This window comes from Pseudomassariella vexata (genome assembly GCF_002105095.1).
Source record: "Pseudomassariella vexata strain CBS 129021 chromosome Unknown BCR38scaffold_17, whole genome shotgun sequence".
NCBI lineage: Eukaryota > Fungi > Ascomycota > Sordariomycetes > Amphisphaeriales > Pseudomassariaceae > Pseudomassariella > Pseudomassariella vexata.
In genome coordinates this window covers 153,922-168,650 of record NW_024467972.1, presented here as the reverse complement: position 1 = coordinate 168,650, position 14,729 = coordinate 153,922, and the positions used below count along the sequence as shown (strand labels likewise).

Here is a 14,729-nt window from a genome sequence, read left to right as displayed (position 1 = left end):
GCTCCGGGCATCTTTCCATGACACGAGTGAGTAACAAGCATCTCCTTAGATGAAGTGGGTTGGATGCTTGTCTATCGAGAAAGCGTATGATGGGGCGGAACGGAAGCGAAAGCCATGAGCTTCGAGGACGATGGACAAACATGACCAGTTCTTGTGTATTACGCGAGCGATTAGACAATGGAAGACGCGTAGAAACAATAGACGTGCGATGGGTTAAAGCTGTTGCTTCTGCTCGTGACGACGGGTTCGAGTCTCTTGAAACGAACTGATGCACTTTGCAACACGATCTGAAAATTATTGTGTCTTGCTGCCGAAGGACAGAGAGCAGATGCCTCTTAATGAAAGAGGAAGCACTTATTGAATATTCAACGACCGGCGCGAAGTAGGCTGGCAGCCCCAAACGGTGGAAAATTGACTTGGATACCTGACTGTCGCATTCATATGACTGACTTACTTCATATTGGTATGACAGAAGATTAATTTCGTCTGATATCTTGGTGACATTTCGTCTCAAGTTTGGTGTCTCAAGGTCATCTGGGAGAGTGTCCTAATCTAGATCGAGGTAACGTACAACCCCACCTTTCCGGCCACCCAGCTTTCTGGCCACCTAATCTGCCAACTACAACAACCTTCGGCACAACAGATTATCGTCGGTATTGGCTATTATTATACAATGCCTCGATATTCAGAAAATTCGATTCAAGGCGCTCTCAACGATATCAATCAAGGGATATCCCAGCGCCAGGCTTCCCTCCGATGGGGCGTTCCACGCTCTACCCTCCAATTACGACTCGGCGATGGCCTCAGCCATTCTGACGCGTCAATCGCGTCGATGAAGCTATCTAGGGAAATGGTTTAACGATTGCGACGATATACCTGATTGGCAATATACTTATTCGTCTAACGGTTGGATCAGTACAGATATCGCCGTTCGATGGCTTCGTGATATCTTTATACCTCGTACACAACCAGTTGATCCCGACGAGCAGCGGCTCTTGATATTAGATGGTCATATCGCTCACGACAACGTCGAGTTTATGTGGTTAGCCTATTGTAACAAGATCTCGTTACTATTTTTGCCAGCACACTGTTCTCACGGGCTCCAACCTCTCGACGTCGCCGTATTTGCTCCATTAAAGCGGTACTATCGCTCGTTAGCGACCTCTCTCTCGATCGAGTACTGTTCTATTCCATTTAAAAAGTCGACGTTCCTCTCGCTATACATCGAGGCATATACGAAGTCGTTCACGATCAGTAATATACAATGAGGCTTCTCTGCAACTGGAATATACCCATTAGATCCATCGCGACCTCAGCCGACGATAGCCCCCCTATCAGAACGACCAACTACACCACCAACAGCTGGTAATTGGCTTGATCCGACAATAATAGCGACGCCAGTGACTAGCTTAGTAGCTAGGGAGAGTCTGGCAGCGATTACGCCATTGCGATCGTCGCAACGGCTATTGTTTCGGAAGCTGACTCGTCGGCTAGATGTACAGAGCGTCGAGGTCGCTACTTTGACCCAACGTGTACACGCATTAGAAGCCGAGATAACTTCGTTACGCCCCAAACCACGTAAGAAGGTACGATTAGGGCCTAATGAACGATTTGGTAACATTGTACAGATTAAGGAAGCGATGGATCGAGCCCTTGAAGTAGAACGGCAACGAGACCAGGTACAACGTCGGAATCAGGTAATACTGGACCCAGCTAAGGCGTCAGAATCTATCAGATCTATACCTCAGGAAGCCCTAGAACACAGCTTTCTATTAGAGCTGGTTGTACCTGAATAGCTATAATAGTACGTTGAATACACTGTTTCGAATACCTTCAATTGGATTGCAATATGTGGCCAGAAAGGTGGGTGCCCGGAAAGGTGGGTTGTACGTTAATCGTTGGGTTGATCTTGCTGCCCCGCCAATAAAGGCTTGACGGACTATCATCGGTCCGCACGGCTTCAGAGCTTGGTCGGCAAATTTGGGTCCCGGTTGCTGGTGCTGCGGGGCTCAATGTGATGTGGCCAGCCAAGGCACCTGCAATGCGGGCATCAACATCGTCGCGAGGAATCCTCAGGTCCTCAGCAGCTCCATCCGAGATCTTCTCCAAAAAGATCAAGTTGCGGTGAACTTTTGGTGAAGAAACCTTCTCAAGCCTCCCAACTCGTCCACTTTTTCCGTCTCTGCGTTTCGTTTGGGCCGGCCACCCCACCTTTGTGAGCTTCGTCATTGCACACATTACTTTATTCGACAGCTTTAATTCGACTCAGCACAAAAGTCCCAAGGGTGATCGCATTTACATTCGGACCAAAGCCAATCAACATTCTTGCCTTCCAAGACACGACACGCACAACGCATCCCGACCAAGACCATCATGGCGGATAAGAGCACCACAGCGCGCAGTCCCTCCCCACCCGAACGCTTGAAACCCTCTCAGACCGAAGATCCAGACACGGCCGCCGCGCGTGAGGAACTTCACAACACCGCCATCTCGGACAGGATGCCCTCTGCCCACAAGGCTGACCCCGCCTCCGATAAGGCATCGCTGAGGATACCGTCGCCCGACGAGGAACAGCACAGCATGATGCGGGAGCAAATATCCTCGCCCAAGAAGAAGCGAGCCCACGATGAGGTCGATGAGCCCAAAGACGGGAGCCAAGATCCCAACGGCGATGTCTCTCCCATTGGCGCAAATGGGCGAACCGACAGATTGGAGCCCGAGAAGAAGCGCCATCGTGACATTTCAAGTGAAAAGAAGCCGACTGTGAGACCGACCTCGACCACTCGCGCTAAACAAAAATCTTCATTATTGCTGACTATCATCTGAAGGATTCTGATAACTCCGCCCTCGAGACGACCGCGACGACGAACAACAACACCAAGGCAGAGCCTGCCCCCGACAAGAAGGCCGACACCGGTTCCTCGGCCTTCAAGAGTTCAGGACTATCCGGCTTTGCGGCCCAACCGTCACCCTTCCTTCAATCTGGCAAGCCACTCACCTCCTTCGCCAGCGCCTCGGGTTCGGCCTCGCCATTTGGTGCTGTTTCGCCTTCCAAGGCCGGGTCCACGGCGTCGACACCTTCCGCATTTGGGACTAGCAGTGCGGATGGATCGTCTCCCTTTGGACAAGTCGGCGGTGGCGCCTCGAAACCTTTCGGCGGTAGCGTCTTTGGCGGTGCCTTTGGAAGCGGTCTCGGAGGCATGAGCGCCAACAAGTTTTCGTCCTTTGGCAAGCCGGGCGCATCTTTCAAGAGCAGCAAGCCGGCAAAGCCTTTTGGGGCCCCCGAGAGCGATGCCGAGTCGGGCGACGAGGAAGACGGTGACAATAGTAACATCCATGACGCCACGATGGAAAACCCAGAAGAGGAGAAGCAAAAGGAAAGGGACGAGAAAGACAAATATGCTGACGATGACGAAAAGAAGACGAAACTGAAGAAGGGTAGGAAGTCGTCGCGCACTATATCTGCAACAAAGTTGTGCTAACAGCATGTCTCCAGTGGCGATCGACGACGGTGAGGCTGGCGAGGCTACCATCCTCCAGGTCCGCGCAAAGATATACCACCTTGACAAGACATCAACTCCTGCAGCATGGAAGGAGCGAGGCGCTGGAAACCTCAAGATCAATGTCCCAACCGTTTGTGTCGATCTTGACGAGTCGGGAGTACCCCTTCCAGGATCGTTCGACGCATCCGGTCTCGAGGATGCGGAGTCCAAGACTATACGTCTCATCATGCGCCAAGATTCAACACACCGTGTGATTCTCAATACTGCCGTGATCCCGGCCATGGAATTCCAGGAGAAGTCGACGAACAAGGCGGTTTGCGTCATCTTCACTGCTATCGAGGGTGAAGGCAACGCCGTCAGCATACAGGCGAAGGTCAGCATCTTTCATCCCTAGCTTAATCCTGACAGAACCTCAAAACTGACTTTTGCAGATGAACCCTACAAACGCGAGGAGCTTTTTGAACGAGGTCAGCAAGATCCAGCGTGAACTTCAGTCGAGTTAGGAGCCCGACTCCGCTGTTTCAGCCGCCGCACCTGATGGTCAAAAACATGACGATTCTGCCGCCGTCCCGGATGCGGACTCTGGACCGTCACCGACTGCAGATTCGGGCTACCATTCTCATGAGACGCAGGAGAGTGGCGAAGCTAAGGACGAGGAGAGCCTCGAAGGCGATGGCGCTCATCAGTGCTAGGATGCCCAAAGCTACCCGTATTGAAGACGGCTCGGGTAGTGATGACTACAAGGAATCTCTGAAGAACAACCAGGATGCCCCCACAGAAGGATTCCGAACTCGAAAAGCTCGAATGTGCCACTCCTAAGTCGAGATCTCGCTCGCCCAAGCGCAAGGCATCCATGTCTCCTGAGCTTATGGGCGAAGCAACCATGGCGAAGACGACGACGAAGACGGCACAGCCGGGTGATGCACCGGAAGGACTGCAGAATCGTGACGGATGGGGTTTCACAGGCCAAGGACTCAAGGCTGACAGGAGTCAACCTTTTTATTTTGCCGGGTGGCCTCTACGGCCTCGGAGGCATTTCGATACCCCAGATAGGCCAAGGAGTATACAGAGGAAAGGAAGGCATCGCATGGGACGTAAGGCATCAAGCGAGCATTTTAAGCTGGTCTCTCCCCTGGCGTCGGATTGGCAGTACTTGAGCTTTGGGTGGCTTATTGGTAGACCGACAATGACTACTTACACTAATGGTACATAGGATCATGCCAATGTAATGAAATATTCAAAATCATACGAATGGGATGCGGCTGTTTCGCCTTACTAGGCAGACAGCAATGTGGCGAGCAGACGCAACCGGGTTTATTTCATTTGCTGGCCTCATGCGGTTTGTATTTTCCGTTCCCAAGTCTTGGAGTGGCCATCACATGCTAGACATTGTACCCCTTTCGATATCTTCCCGCGCCATTCCCCGTGTCATTCTCGCAGGAAAACCTCGCCCAAATTTCAGATTGAGACCCGATACATCTGGAATCTTGTCCAACTCATCCTCAAGTCTGATAACTTGCCCATCCAGCTGGGCTCGTCTTGTCAATAGAACTACAGTGACTAGTCCATGCAATCACATCTTCAGGCAAATATACACCTTTTAGCCTATTGAGGATGAGTAATTCTTACTTTTGTCCCCGTTATCCCATTGAATTCCAGTCCCCGGAGGCATGTAACCCTGATTGCTCATAACCCACACGCTCGCCTCCTGGGAATCAGTCAAGATTTGGGTGTGCCTGAATATCCGATACTTGACCTCTCTCCAGCCGTCAGCAGTGGATAAAGACAGGAAATCAGCAGTGAATGCCAACTTACACCCGTTGTGAAGACGCTCGGATCTCGAAGTCCCTTCTACCGATACGCGTCATTATGCCTCGCCGCAATTATCTCGCTATGAAAGTTAGAACTAAGCTGTGCTAGTAATATACGACGGGGCGAAATCAGCCCGTCTAGGGCTTATAGAATAAGGCCCCTCCTCTAAGGGTGGGTTAAAATTGCTGTGAAAGTCACTGACAATAGAAGGAGGCAAAGGCCCCCCCTCCTCCCTCCAAGTCCCCTCCATCTGCGTGGGTTGAAATTCACAGCAATTTTAACCACAAAATACCAATCGTGACATCTGGCAATATGAATCGCTGTATTCTATGCTTAAGCCTCGAGTCGCTAGTTTCTCCCCTGAAGATTTGACCCTTCCGTAGCGTAGGCGAACGGCCGATTGGACAGAAAGTGGAAGACATCATTCATACTTACCGTGCAGTAAATACCTGCAGGACACGCTGATTCTACACTGCAATTCTAACCCTCACGAAGAAGAAAGAAAACGTGGAAAACAGAACGTTTTCTGCTGATCAGCTCTTTGAAATTTGCAGAACCAGAAGTATCATGTAGATAATGTGAGTGGGAATGATGTGACACATCTTTTCTCTCTCATGGAGATAAGAAGCTGGATGGGTTTACTATCTGGTCAGGTGAACAGTAACTATGCAGCTTTCTGGTACGGCGCCTCAGCTGTCCCAAAGGGTCGTCTACTCTCGAATCCAATGTAATGCAGTTGCCCTGTTCCCACTAGAATAAGTGGCGAGGAATTGTTACAAGACTGAACCCGATTTCTGATCGTTTTCTCTACAATACCACTCGGCGCATACAAAAGGAGTCGTTTTTGGCTCGTCCACGTATCGCAGCTAGGCGACTGCAAACCCTTCGCCCTAGTCCGCACAACGTTCTTCCGCTCATCGGGGCCTGGGCCTGGGATCTGAGTGTGCACCCCAGCAACACAATGCCATCAACCTCCACTTGAGTCTGCTGAAGCAGGGACAGCTTCCCCTGCAAATAAGACTCCGCGTCCAGTTTACGAGACGTGGAATGGGTGGTCGCAGTATTCAAGCTGCGAACGTCGTGATTGCCCATTATGAGAAAACCCGAGTGAAAAGGGGAAGGCGAAGATGGTGTTGTTGGTCTGCTTCAAAGTGTAGGCGGGATGCGTATTGGAATATGCCTGATGAGCTGCCCAGGTTGGTCTCAGACTGCGCGTCGTTCTTCAGCATTATGTGTATTTTTGCTTGATGGGTGATGAGCGGTTCTGCAGTTTATTAACCAGGCCAGGTCTTGGACTAGTTTGCTGTTGTTGTGATTTGATGGTCATGCCCATCTAAGAAGCCAATAACTCCGATATGGGAGTTTTCGGGTACGTCTGGACTACAATCATTGCATCGATTTCGGAAACATCGCACACAGTCAGTAACCTCAGTTACTTACTTGACTCGTGGATTCTGACTGCCCTTGCCCCAGACGAAGCCACTGGCAGTTGGCGAGGGTGATGTAGTAAGAACGGGCCGATCGCATGCCCCATTGCGCGACGATGGATGACGTAAAGATCGTGGAATTTGCCCGATGGGGCTAGTCGCGCGAGCTGGTGGATGAGACGAACATGGCTGGGGTCAAGGGGCCTAGACTCTACCGCAGAGGATCTGATACCCAAGTTTTGGATATGAACAGCCTGGGAATGGCTTTGAAACTGAATTCGTGTATTTATCTTGCTCAAGATGCTCTTACTCGCCGGCTTCTACTGAAAGTCTCATCTCACACGGTTATACTTGAAGGCTGAAGGACAACTTACAATGCTATCAACCACCCCCACTCCCCTTGCAAACCCACGACTCCTCATCACCAGTCACACCGAGTCGGGCGCCTCAATATTCTTTCATGACCAGTCCCTCGAGCCATTTGTCCCCTTCGGCTTGAGCGCCAGCTCCTTCGCCGTCTTTGACGCCCGGCCGACGGTCCCAGTCTCGAACCAACCTGACCCATTATACCAGCAAGATCTCGCACAATCCCTCCCCCGATGCCCGCCTTAAGGTATCGTTTTCTGCATTACTAATCTCCTACCCCGGTATAGTACGCCTATGCACTGTACGTCCAGTCTGGACTACTGCGGTGTCGTGTCCGGGAAGCGAAGGTGAAGGAACAAAGGGAGAAGAGAAAACGGTTAGAGCGGGGGAGTTTGTCGTGCAAGGGGGAGTGAATCATAAGTGAATCATGAGTGGAGTAACCGGACGGAGGAGGTTTGTAGGATTGCGTTTGTCATGGTTGGGGCGGAGCAGGTGAAGCTCAATAATGGCGAGGTGTTGGAAGAGACTGTGTTTAAGAAGTAAAGCAAGGCAGTGTAGTTAGGGAAAATCAGATGATGCTCTTCTTTTTCAGCTGCGATTTCATTCCCGTGTATTTGCGGATCCTGTCGAAGACTAGTTGGGCCTTTTGTTTCTGCTCAGGCGTTGCTGGAGATTCGGCGGCTTTAATGATGTTGATGGGCCACAACAGCAAATAGCTACCGATGGAAAGAGTGACACCTTCGTCCTTGGTGAGACTCGACGGGTTGCCGCCATATCCGAAGGAAGTGCGGCTCGACCTCTGAGTACTCTCAACCGACCTGCTTCGACGCTGAGAGCTGCGGGTGGAATTATGGGAGTGAACGTATGCGGCCGAAGCGCGCGCATGTTCAGTTACTTTGTTGGTCTCATGGCAGAAGATGATGGTGGCTTCATCACGGTAGCCGTGGCAGGGTTCGTTACGCTTGAGACACCGCTGGCAACTTGGCCGAGTCTCGTCACATCGAACCCGTCTCTCTCGGCATCGTCCACAGCCCCGGCTGAGTCGTCCCATGTCATGAAGGCAACTTATTAGTTGGAAAGGCTGAGGGCATGGTACTATCGACGTCTTGGACCTGATGCACGTATGAGGACGCTCACCTTAAGACGCTCACCTTAGGACGCTCTCACCTTAGGACGCTCACCGGAACTTGGCACAATCACATTTGAGTGTCCGAATCTTGATTGCGCTGCGGAGACCCAGCCTCAGCCACAGCTGCACCCCTGTCATTACCCCGCTTGCTCTCCCTATGGGCGGGGCACACGGCAGTGACAAGGATCCTGGCACACGTAAGCCAAGTCTCAGCGCGACTGAAACTTTCAGCTTGCTCACGCGAGGTGATGAGTAGACATGAAGTGAGTGAAGTCGGTAACACATAATCCAGACTGTTCCCCAATCATTCAAGACCTAGTCTTGCCACCCATATCCTATATAGTCGTACAGCTAGCAGCTTGTGCACTACCTAAGCTCCCTTAGCCCCGCCTTGTTTCGGTGCTATCACCATGTCCGACCCCGCCACCATCATCTCGTCCAAGCTCTCCAAGCTAAGGCCTTTCGCGAGGCGGACCCATGAAGACGACGACGAGGACGTCGGCGAGCAGATCGACTCGGGCACCGTGGCCGGAGGTGGACACAGCGCTCGGCGAACCAACATCACCGAACATCAGCTGCGTGTCAGCCATGCGCTGAAGTCATTTCTCGTCAAGCAGGATGTTCTGACTGTGGCGGATGCCGGCGTCGATTCGGATGCACCCACCCAGGCTTTGCAGGCCCTCCTGGAACGGCCACATATCAATGTTCCATCCTGGGTGACGGACAGATCTCATCCGCTACCCGAGTACTTCATCAGTTCGAGCCACAACACCTACCTGCTGGCCCATCAGCTATTTGGCAAGTCCTCGGCCGAGGCTTACGAGATTGCTCTGAAGACTGGGTCACGGTGTGTTGAGATCGATGCTTGGGATGACGACGATAACAAGGAAGAGCCCAAGGTGACGCATGGGTACACCCTCGTGTCTCATATCCCATTCCGCATGGTTTGCGAGACGATTCGCGATGTCATCGATCAAGAGGCAACCCAGGCCGTTGATCAACAGGGCTACAGAGCTGCGCCTATTCTGCTCTCCCTGGAGAACCACTGCGATGCTCACGGCCAGCTGCGTCTCGTGGAAATCATGAGAGAGGTCTGGGGAGATCGCCTCCTCAGCAAAGCCGCCAGGGAAAAGGGCCACGACGAGCAACAGGGAAGTGATGACCCCGTCCTCCTCGAGGAGCTTGCATCCAAGATCGTCGTCATTGTCGAGTATCACATCCCGGGCGAGGTCGATTCGGACTCCAGCAGCTCCAGCTCAAGCTCCGAGGATGAAGAGGAGAAGCAAGCCCGGCACGACTACAAGGCCAGAAAGAAGGCAGCGCCTACCATCATCATCCCCGAACTAGCCGAACTTGGCGTCTACGCCCAGTCCGTCAAGCCCATCGACAACTCGTGGTTTGAAGAGGTCGCCATGAAGAACGGTCCCCATCACCACCTTATCAACGTATCCGAAGTCGGGCTCTCCGCCCATCTACCCGGAGCCGCCGAGAAAATCGCCCGCCACAACTCGACGCACCTCATGCGCGTCTTCCCCAAGGGCACTCGCATCTCGTCTAAGAACCTGAAGCCCGTGCCATTTTGGTCCATCGGCGCCCAGATCTGCGCCCTCAACTGGCAGACCTTCGGCGGCAGCATCCAACTCAATGAGGCCCTCTTTAGCGGCACCGACGGATTCGTCCTCAAACCCGCCGCCCTCCGCGCCGGCGGCAGCGGCTCCCTCGCCACGGGCCGCAAGAGGAAACTTCGTGTGCATGTCGCGGGAGCGACGGACGTTCCGTTACCCGAGGACCGCGACCAAGGCGACATCAAACCCTACGTCACTTGCACGCTGGTGCACCCGGCCGATACGCTAGGCAATGACGCTGGGCCGAAGCGCAAGACGGCGCCGTATAAGAGGCACCATACCTTGGGCGGGCTGTTGCACCGGGGGGAGAACCCGCCGACGACGGATCCGCTTTGGGACGAGACGTTGGAGTGGGAGTACGAGGATAACGAGATGGTGTTTTTGAGGATGTTGATCAAGAGCGACGACAGTTTTGCGAGCAATCCTATTTTCGCTATTGCGGCGGTCAGGGTGCTGTATGTGGTGCCGGGGTGGAGCTTTATTCGGATGCTGGACTTGAAGGGAAAGGAGACTAGGTGTACGTTGCTCGTCAGATTTGAGATTGAGGATGCGTGATTATGATGTGTGCGTGGCAGTGTGGCTACACTGGTGTGAAGACGAGGGTGGGAAAGGTAGCTCTGTGTGCGTAAGTCGATTGAAGACTGCCAACTGCCGATCTATGAGCAATTACCTATCAATGCCCGGTTATGGTTTCTTCTAGCCTGAATGTATTTTGCGTGGTAATGGAGATCTACTTACCCGGATATTGAATGCTGGCCGAGTCCATCTAAATTGTCATTGCGGGGATAACACAAGGGAGAGATGCCAGTCCAAGGACTCCCGTGCTGAATCATTGTTGTCCTTAATATTCATAGCAAGGCCGTCCATATGAACCGCGGAGCGAGCCGAGAACGTTATTGATCCGCATAGGGTCGGATTACTTATACCCCGACTTTTGTCCAGGATGTTTTCCTGTGTCCCGTCTCCCCTTTCCCGTCTTCAGCGAACACCCACACTCGCGTCACTCCTCATTGCTACACCCGAAAGAGCGAAGTTTTGCTCGCCAAAATGCTTTCCGTTTTGTTTCAATTCCTCCTCTTGACTTCTCTACCGCCGAGTCTCACCAAAGTTCTTCATCCCCGCCAGAATCCCAACCCCGGTCCGTGCAAAATCGACGATTGCTACGACGTTATCGAGTCGTCCGCCTGCTGGAATTCGGTCATCAACAACTGGCCGGGGAGGAACGATACGGATCCCAAGGAGATATTTCAGTGTACACCTGGCGGGCAGACGACGGTGAGTGTTTGGGGTTGGTAATTTGGCTGGCGAGTGGCTAATCTTGTTGAGCAGATGTGTCAGTGTTATGGGTGTGATTCGATTTTGGATCAGTTTGTGGTTAATAATCGTTTGTGCAATGGGACGATTGCTACGAGATATAGGTAGGGTAGACAGGAAAGGGGAGTCGTGGTTGATGGCGGACATAATATGGACTGCGGAATGGTTTCTAATGCAGCTTGAAGCTAGGATACCGTTATCGTCGGGAGTTGCTGTGGTGTAATCTGGAAATGGTGTAAAATAAAATGGAATATGTTGCTGAGGATGGCCTCATGGCCGGGAAGGTGGTTATCATGTTCAACCCTCTTTACCAAGCGGAGTCAGTCATATTAAAGTTGGTCATGTCTCTTAGGTGAAGAGTCGAATGTGAATATTCATCGCCTCTGTGGTTGGAAGCTCGTGTGAAACTTGGAAGAGAGTACGAAGCCATAATTGATGAGGAAATCGGCATTTAAATCGTGGAGATCCTTCCAAATCTAAGGCCCTGGAGGGAGATAGTACTTATTTGGGGAAACAATGACCAAGTCACTGAAGGGAGAGTTATGCCGTTGCTCAAGGTGAAGGATTTGTAGACACCCCCCAGCCGCCCCTCCACTCCCCCTTTAAATCTCGCACTACGCCATCTTCCAATGTCCTGTGTTAAAGTAAGATAAACCTTCTCTAACTTCCTTGAGTCTTTCTTTTGGAAACCCCTATCATGCGCAAAACACACACACAAGATCCCCGGGTGCGCTCGAGAGCAGCATGTACTTCTTAAACCGTGAGCTCATATATCAAAATGAGAAACCATACATAATGCTGCAAGCATTAGCATTAACACTGAGAGATGGAATTCTCGAGACGAACATTGAACAAATTGAGCAAACTTTCGTCCACTATATGCGCGAATAGCTCGACACCCTCCATTACAGGAACTGGGGCTTCACCGTGATCACCATGCCAAAGACAGCATCGCATATGAAGATTATGTAGACACCGAGACGCAGAAATGGTATTTTCTTGCGATACAGATGAAAAAATGAGTTGCTTCTGTTCAAGAACGCGGGCAGCGATGCACCAGCTGGTGTCTTTCCTGGTATCCCGCAAGGATCTTTCGCCAACCCTCTGACGAAAGGTGATGGATTTCTAGGAGAGAGTATCGAGATGCGAATTCGGGTGGTTTGGCAACTGACCTCGACTCATACGAACAATGAAGGTACACAAACCCTACAACTGGGCACTAAGATCCTGTCGCCATTTTCAGGATCCCCGACCTTTCCCTTGGTAAGCGGATTTGAATTCCATGTAAGATTTTGATCCTCTTAATGCGATGATTATAAGTCTAAATTCACTTGCTGATGGCTCTGGATCAAACTCAAATGCTTACTGAGGCTCACCTGTAACTTTCGTTGAAGCCTGAAGCGAACACCTCCTTCTAGTAAGATGATTTCAAAAAGCAGCCATCTGACTAACAACTCCCCAAGTGTCTGCGTGATATTGTCGAAGTGGTCCAACAATAAACGTGTCGAGTTCGTCCCCGAAGTTTTGTGAGCCCGATCTTAATAACTTCACCCCAGTGTCTTCAAGAATCTCGCATTTCAAACATCTCGCCACAATCTGCTGGTATGTGAGACTGACCTCATCTTGAATGATGTTCTGTTCGACAAGGTCGTTCGCCGTATTCCAGTCTTCGAGGTCCTTCATCCATTCGCTTTCTGGTTCAGCAGGCTCGTCCTCGCCGCTCATTTTTGCCCGAAGGTCAGATAACCTTTTCCCCATCGCCAGTTCAATAAGCGCAAACCCGAGCCTAATAAGCATTGGGTCCATGTGGCGCAAGGTTCGCCAGAACTTGGAAGCAGGAGCGGCCACGGCAGTCTGCCTTCTTGCCTCGAGCGACCAGAAGCGCTTCGTAATACAGAGACGATGGGCCGTATCCTCTCGAATCATTGAGAAGTTTCTCCATGTCCACGTCATGTCGATCCAGGATGTGGGGTGAAATCGCTCAATAGCCGAAGCCAGATTCAAAGCCAAGTCCAACCGAACTCGTCGAGTCAAGCCCGCACCATCGCAGCTGCTCAAACAATCATCCATCGACATGACGGTCGGCGGGCTGATACCAGTATGAGGCCTTGGTGCCACAGTGTAGCGTTTACCGTCAGGACCCAGGACACCGTGGTAGTCATTCCGGGGCGAGCTCGGGGGTGACTCGCGCAGGCCCCTGACCCATTGGCACAGGTCGCTTATCTGGATGAGATTTCGTACCCCATGACTCTCGTTGAAGATGATCGAGACGGCACGATGTTCCGACGCGGCGCTGGATTCGCTGCAAGGGCTTGATCTTGACCAGGTGGTGCGGAAAATGTCACTATCGACGTCATCAACATGGCCGTTCTGCAGCGGCATGTCTGACCGGAAGCTGCTTACCTGCTATTCTCAACTTCTTCGACATCCGTATGGAGGGTGGCGCTCACTTGGCTGCCTAGAGTCATGGACCGTGGCCGCGCGCCAGCACCTACTGACATTGTTCTGCTCGCATGGTCGTCCGGAAAGACCAGTTCTAGAGTATCCGATATGCGCAGACTCGCTTCGTGAGGCCGTCCACATTGGCAGTTGAAACTTGATCGAAGGGCCTCGTGGAAGTCGTCAAAGACTTTCTTCCTAAGAGCCCCTGATGTCTTTCGTTGATGACCGGGTCTAGGCGAAAGTGCAGCTTTCTGTTGCGGTACATATGTCGTGTTCGGGCTAGCCTCCAGTACTGTGCGAAGTCCGCTCACATGTTCTTTCAGCTCTGCTAGGTTCTTCTTTACTTCGCTGTTTTGCAGTCCGAGGCGAAGAGCTTTGAGGCTTTCCTGTCATAAAGGATGAGCTCAATCCTAGGGATCACCCGGGCACAGGGAAGAGGCAAGACGGCAAGCGGAGAACATAACAAACGGCCCTTGGCGCGCCGTTTATTCTCTACTCCGCTTGGGAAAGAAGGGGGAGGGAATTTGGCTGGCTCACAGACTCTCCATCTTTTTTCTCAATTTTCTTTTTCAAGCTCTTTAAAATCTTGAAGATCTCTTCGGCCTTATAGTTCAGGATCTCGAACATCTCATCATCGAGTCTTTTCTTGAGCCGATTGATGAACTCGGTTTGAGTCCAGATGGCCGCAAAGGCATCGTCGCCGTTGACGAGCCCTACCTTGTCCTTGTCGGAAAGCTTCTCGTCGCCTTGGAGAAGCTTCTGGATCGATTGCTTGAATATCTTCTCCTGAACAACGATGCTCATTCGAAGCGCCTTGACAGATGAGCCTCCTCTTCCCGCCTTGTAAGCTTCAACCAAGTTCATTACAATGGGCCAGAGGCCGAGGACCAGGCCCACGGCTTCGATTCCAGACATATCTGTGACGGCGGTTCCAATTACAGATTTGCGTCGCGAATGAGTTGTCGAGCCTTTGAGAGGCGAAATATGCTCTTTGATACCTGGGATGCGCGTGTTAGAGTTGATGGGATGAACGGGTAGGTTGGTCAAACTTGGCAGGGAACACCACGGCTTCAACCATCTTCAGCAGCTAGCCAAAGCTGTAGAATGGTGA

At 51.8% G+C, this 14,729-nt stretch overlaps 7 protein-coding genes across 7 annotated transcripts; 4 read left to right on the top strand and 3 right to left on the bottom strand.

The window, feature by feature from the left end:
- Positions 1 to 2,373: 2,373 nt before the first annotated feature.
- BCR38DRAFT_353750 (uncharacterized protein) lies at positions 2,374 to 4,006 on the top strand (the record flags this gene model as incomplete). The annotated part of the gene is made up of 4 exons (XM_040856811.1): positions 2,374 to 2,763; positions 2,829 to 3,438; positions 3,497 to 3,876; positions 3,935 to 4,006. 4 exons carry the CDS (start codon positions 2,374 to 2,376, stop codon positions 4,004 to 4,006), a joined length of 1,452 nt encoding a protein of 483 aa, XP_040711098.1.
- Positions 4,007 to 5,942: 1,936 nt separating this feature from the next.
- BCR38DRAFT_447875 (uncharacterized protein) lies at positions 5,943 to 6,804 on the bottom strand. The gene has a single exon (XM_040861185.1). It carries the CDS (start codon positions 6,405 to 6,407, stop codon positions 6,123 to 6,125), a length of 285 nt encoding a protein of 94 aa, XP_040711097.1. The 5' UTR covers positions 6,408 to 6,804; the 3' UTR covers positions 5,943 to 6,122.
- BCR38DRAFT_500723 (uncharacterized protein) lies at positions 6,791 to 7,642 on the top strand. Its single transcript, XM_040864825.1, has one exon. It carries the CDS (start codon positions 7,118 to 7,120, stop codon positions 7,352 to 7,354), a length of 237 nt encoding a protein of 78 aa, XP_040711096.1. The 5' UTR covers positions 6,791 to 7,117; the 3' UTR covers positions 7,355 to 7,642.
- A 34-nt stretch (positions 7,643 to 7,676) lies between these two features.
- Positions 7,677 to 8,164, bottom strand: BCR38DRAFT_489550 (uncharacterized protein; the record flags this gene model as incomplete). The annotated part of the gene is made up of 2 exons (XM_040864407.1): positions 7,677 to 7,944; positions 8,004 to 8,164. 2 exons carry the CDS (start codon positions 8,162 to 8,164, stop codon positions 7,677 to 7,679), a joined length of 429 nt encoding a protein of 142 aa, XP_040711095.1.
- Positions 8,165 to 8,647: 483 nt separating this feature from the next.
- BCR38DRAFT_460913 (PLC-like phosphodiesterase) lies at positions 8,648 to 10,417 on the top strand (the record flags this gene model as incomplete). Its single annotated transcript, XM_040862471.1, has 1 exon — positions 8,648 to 10,417. The coding sequence occupies one exon, from the start codon at positions 8,648 to 8,650 to the stop codon at positions 10,415 to 10,417; it is 1,770 nt and encodes a 589-aa protein (XP_040711094.1).
- A 246-nt stretch (positions 10,418 to 10,663) lies between these two features.
- Positions 10,664 to 11,323, top strand: BCR38DRAFT_75693 (uncharacterized protein). The gene is made up of 2 exons (XM_040865614.1): positions 10,664 to 11,137; positions 11,192 to 11,323. Exons 1-2 carry the CDS (start codon positions 10,910 to 10,912, stop codon positions 11,282 to 11,284), a joined length of 321 nt encoding a protein of 106 aa, XP_040711093.1. The 5' UTR covers positions 10,664 to 10,909; the 3' UTR covers positions 11,285 to 11,323.
- Positions 11,324 to 12,604: 1,281 nt separating this feature from the next.
- BCR38DRAFT_353518 (uncharacterized protein) lies at positions 12,605 to 14,533 on the bottom strand (the record flags this gene model as incomplete). Its single annotated transcript, XM_040856793.1, has 3 exons — positions 12,605 to 13,520; positions 13,580 to 14,004; positions 14,156 to 14,533. 3 exons carry the CDS (start codon positions 14,531 to 14,533, stop codon positions 12,605 to 12,607), a joined length of 1,719 nt encoding a protein of 572 aa, XP_040711092.1.
- Positions 14,534 to 14,729: the final 196 nt, after the last annotated feature.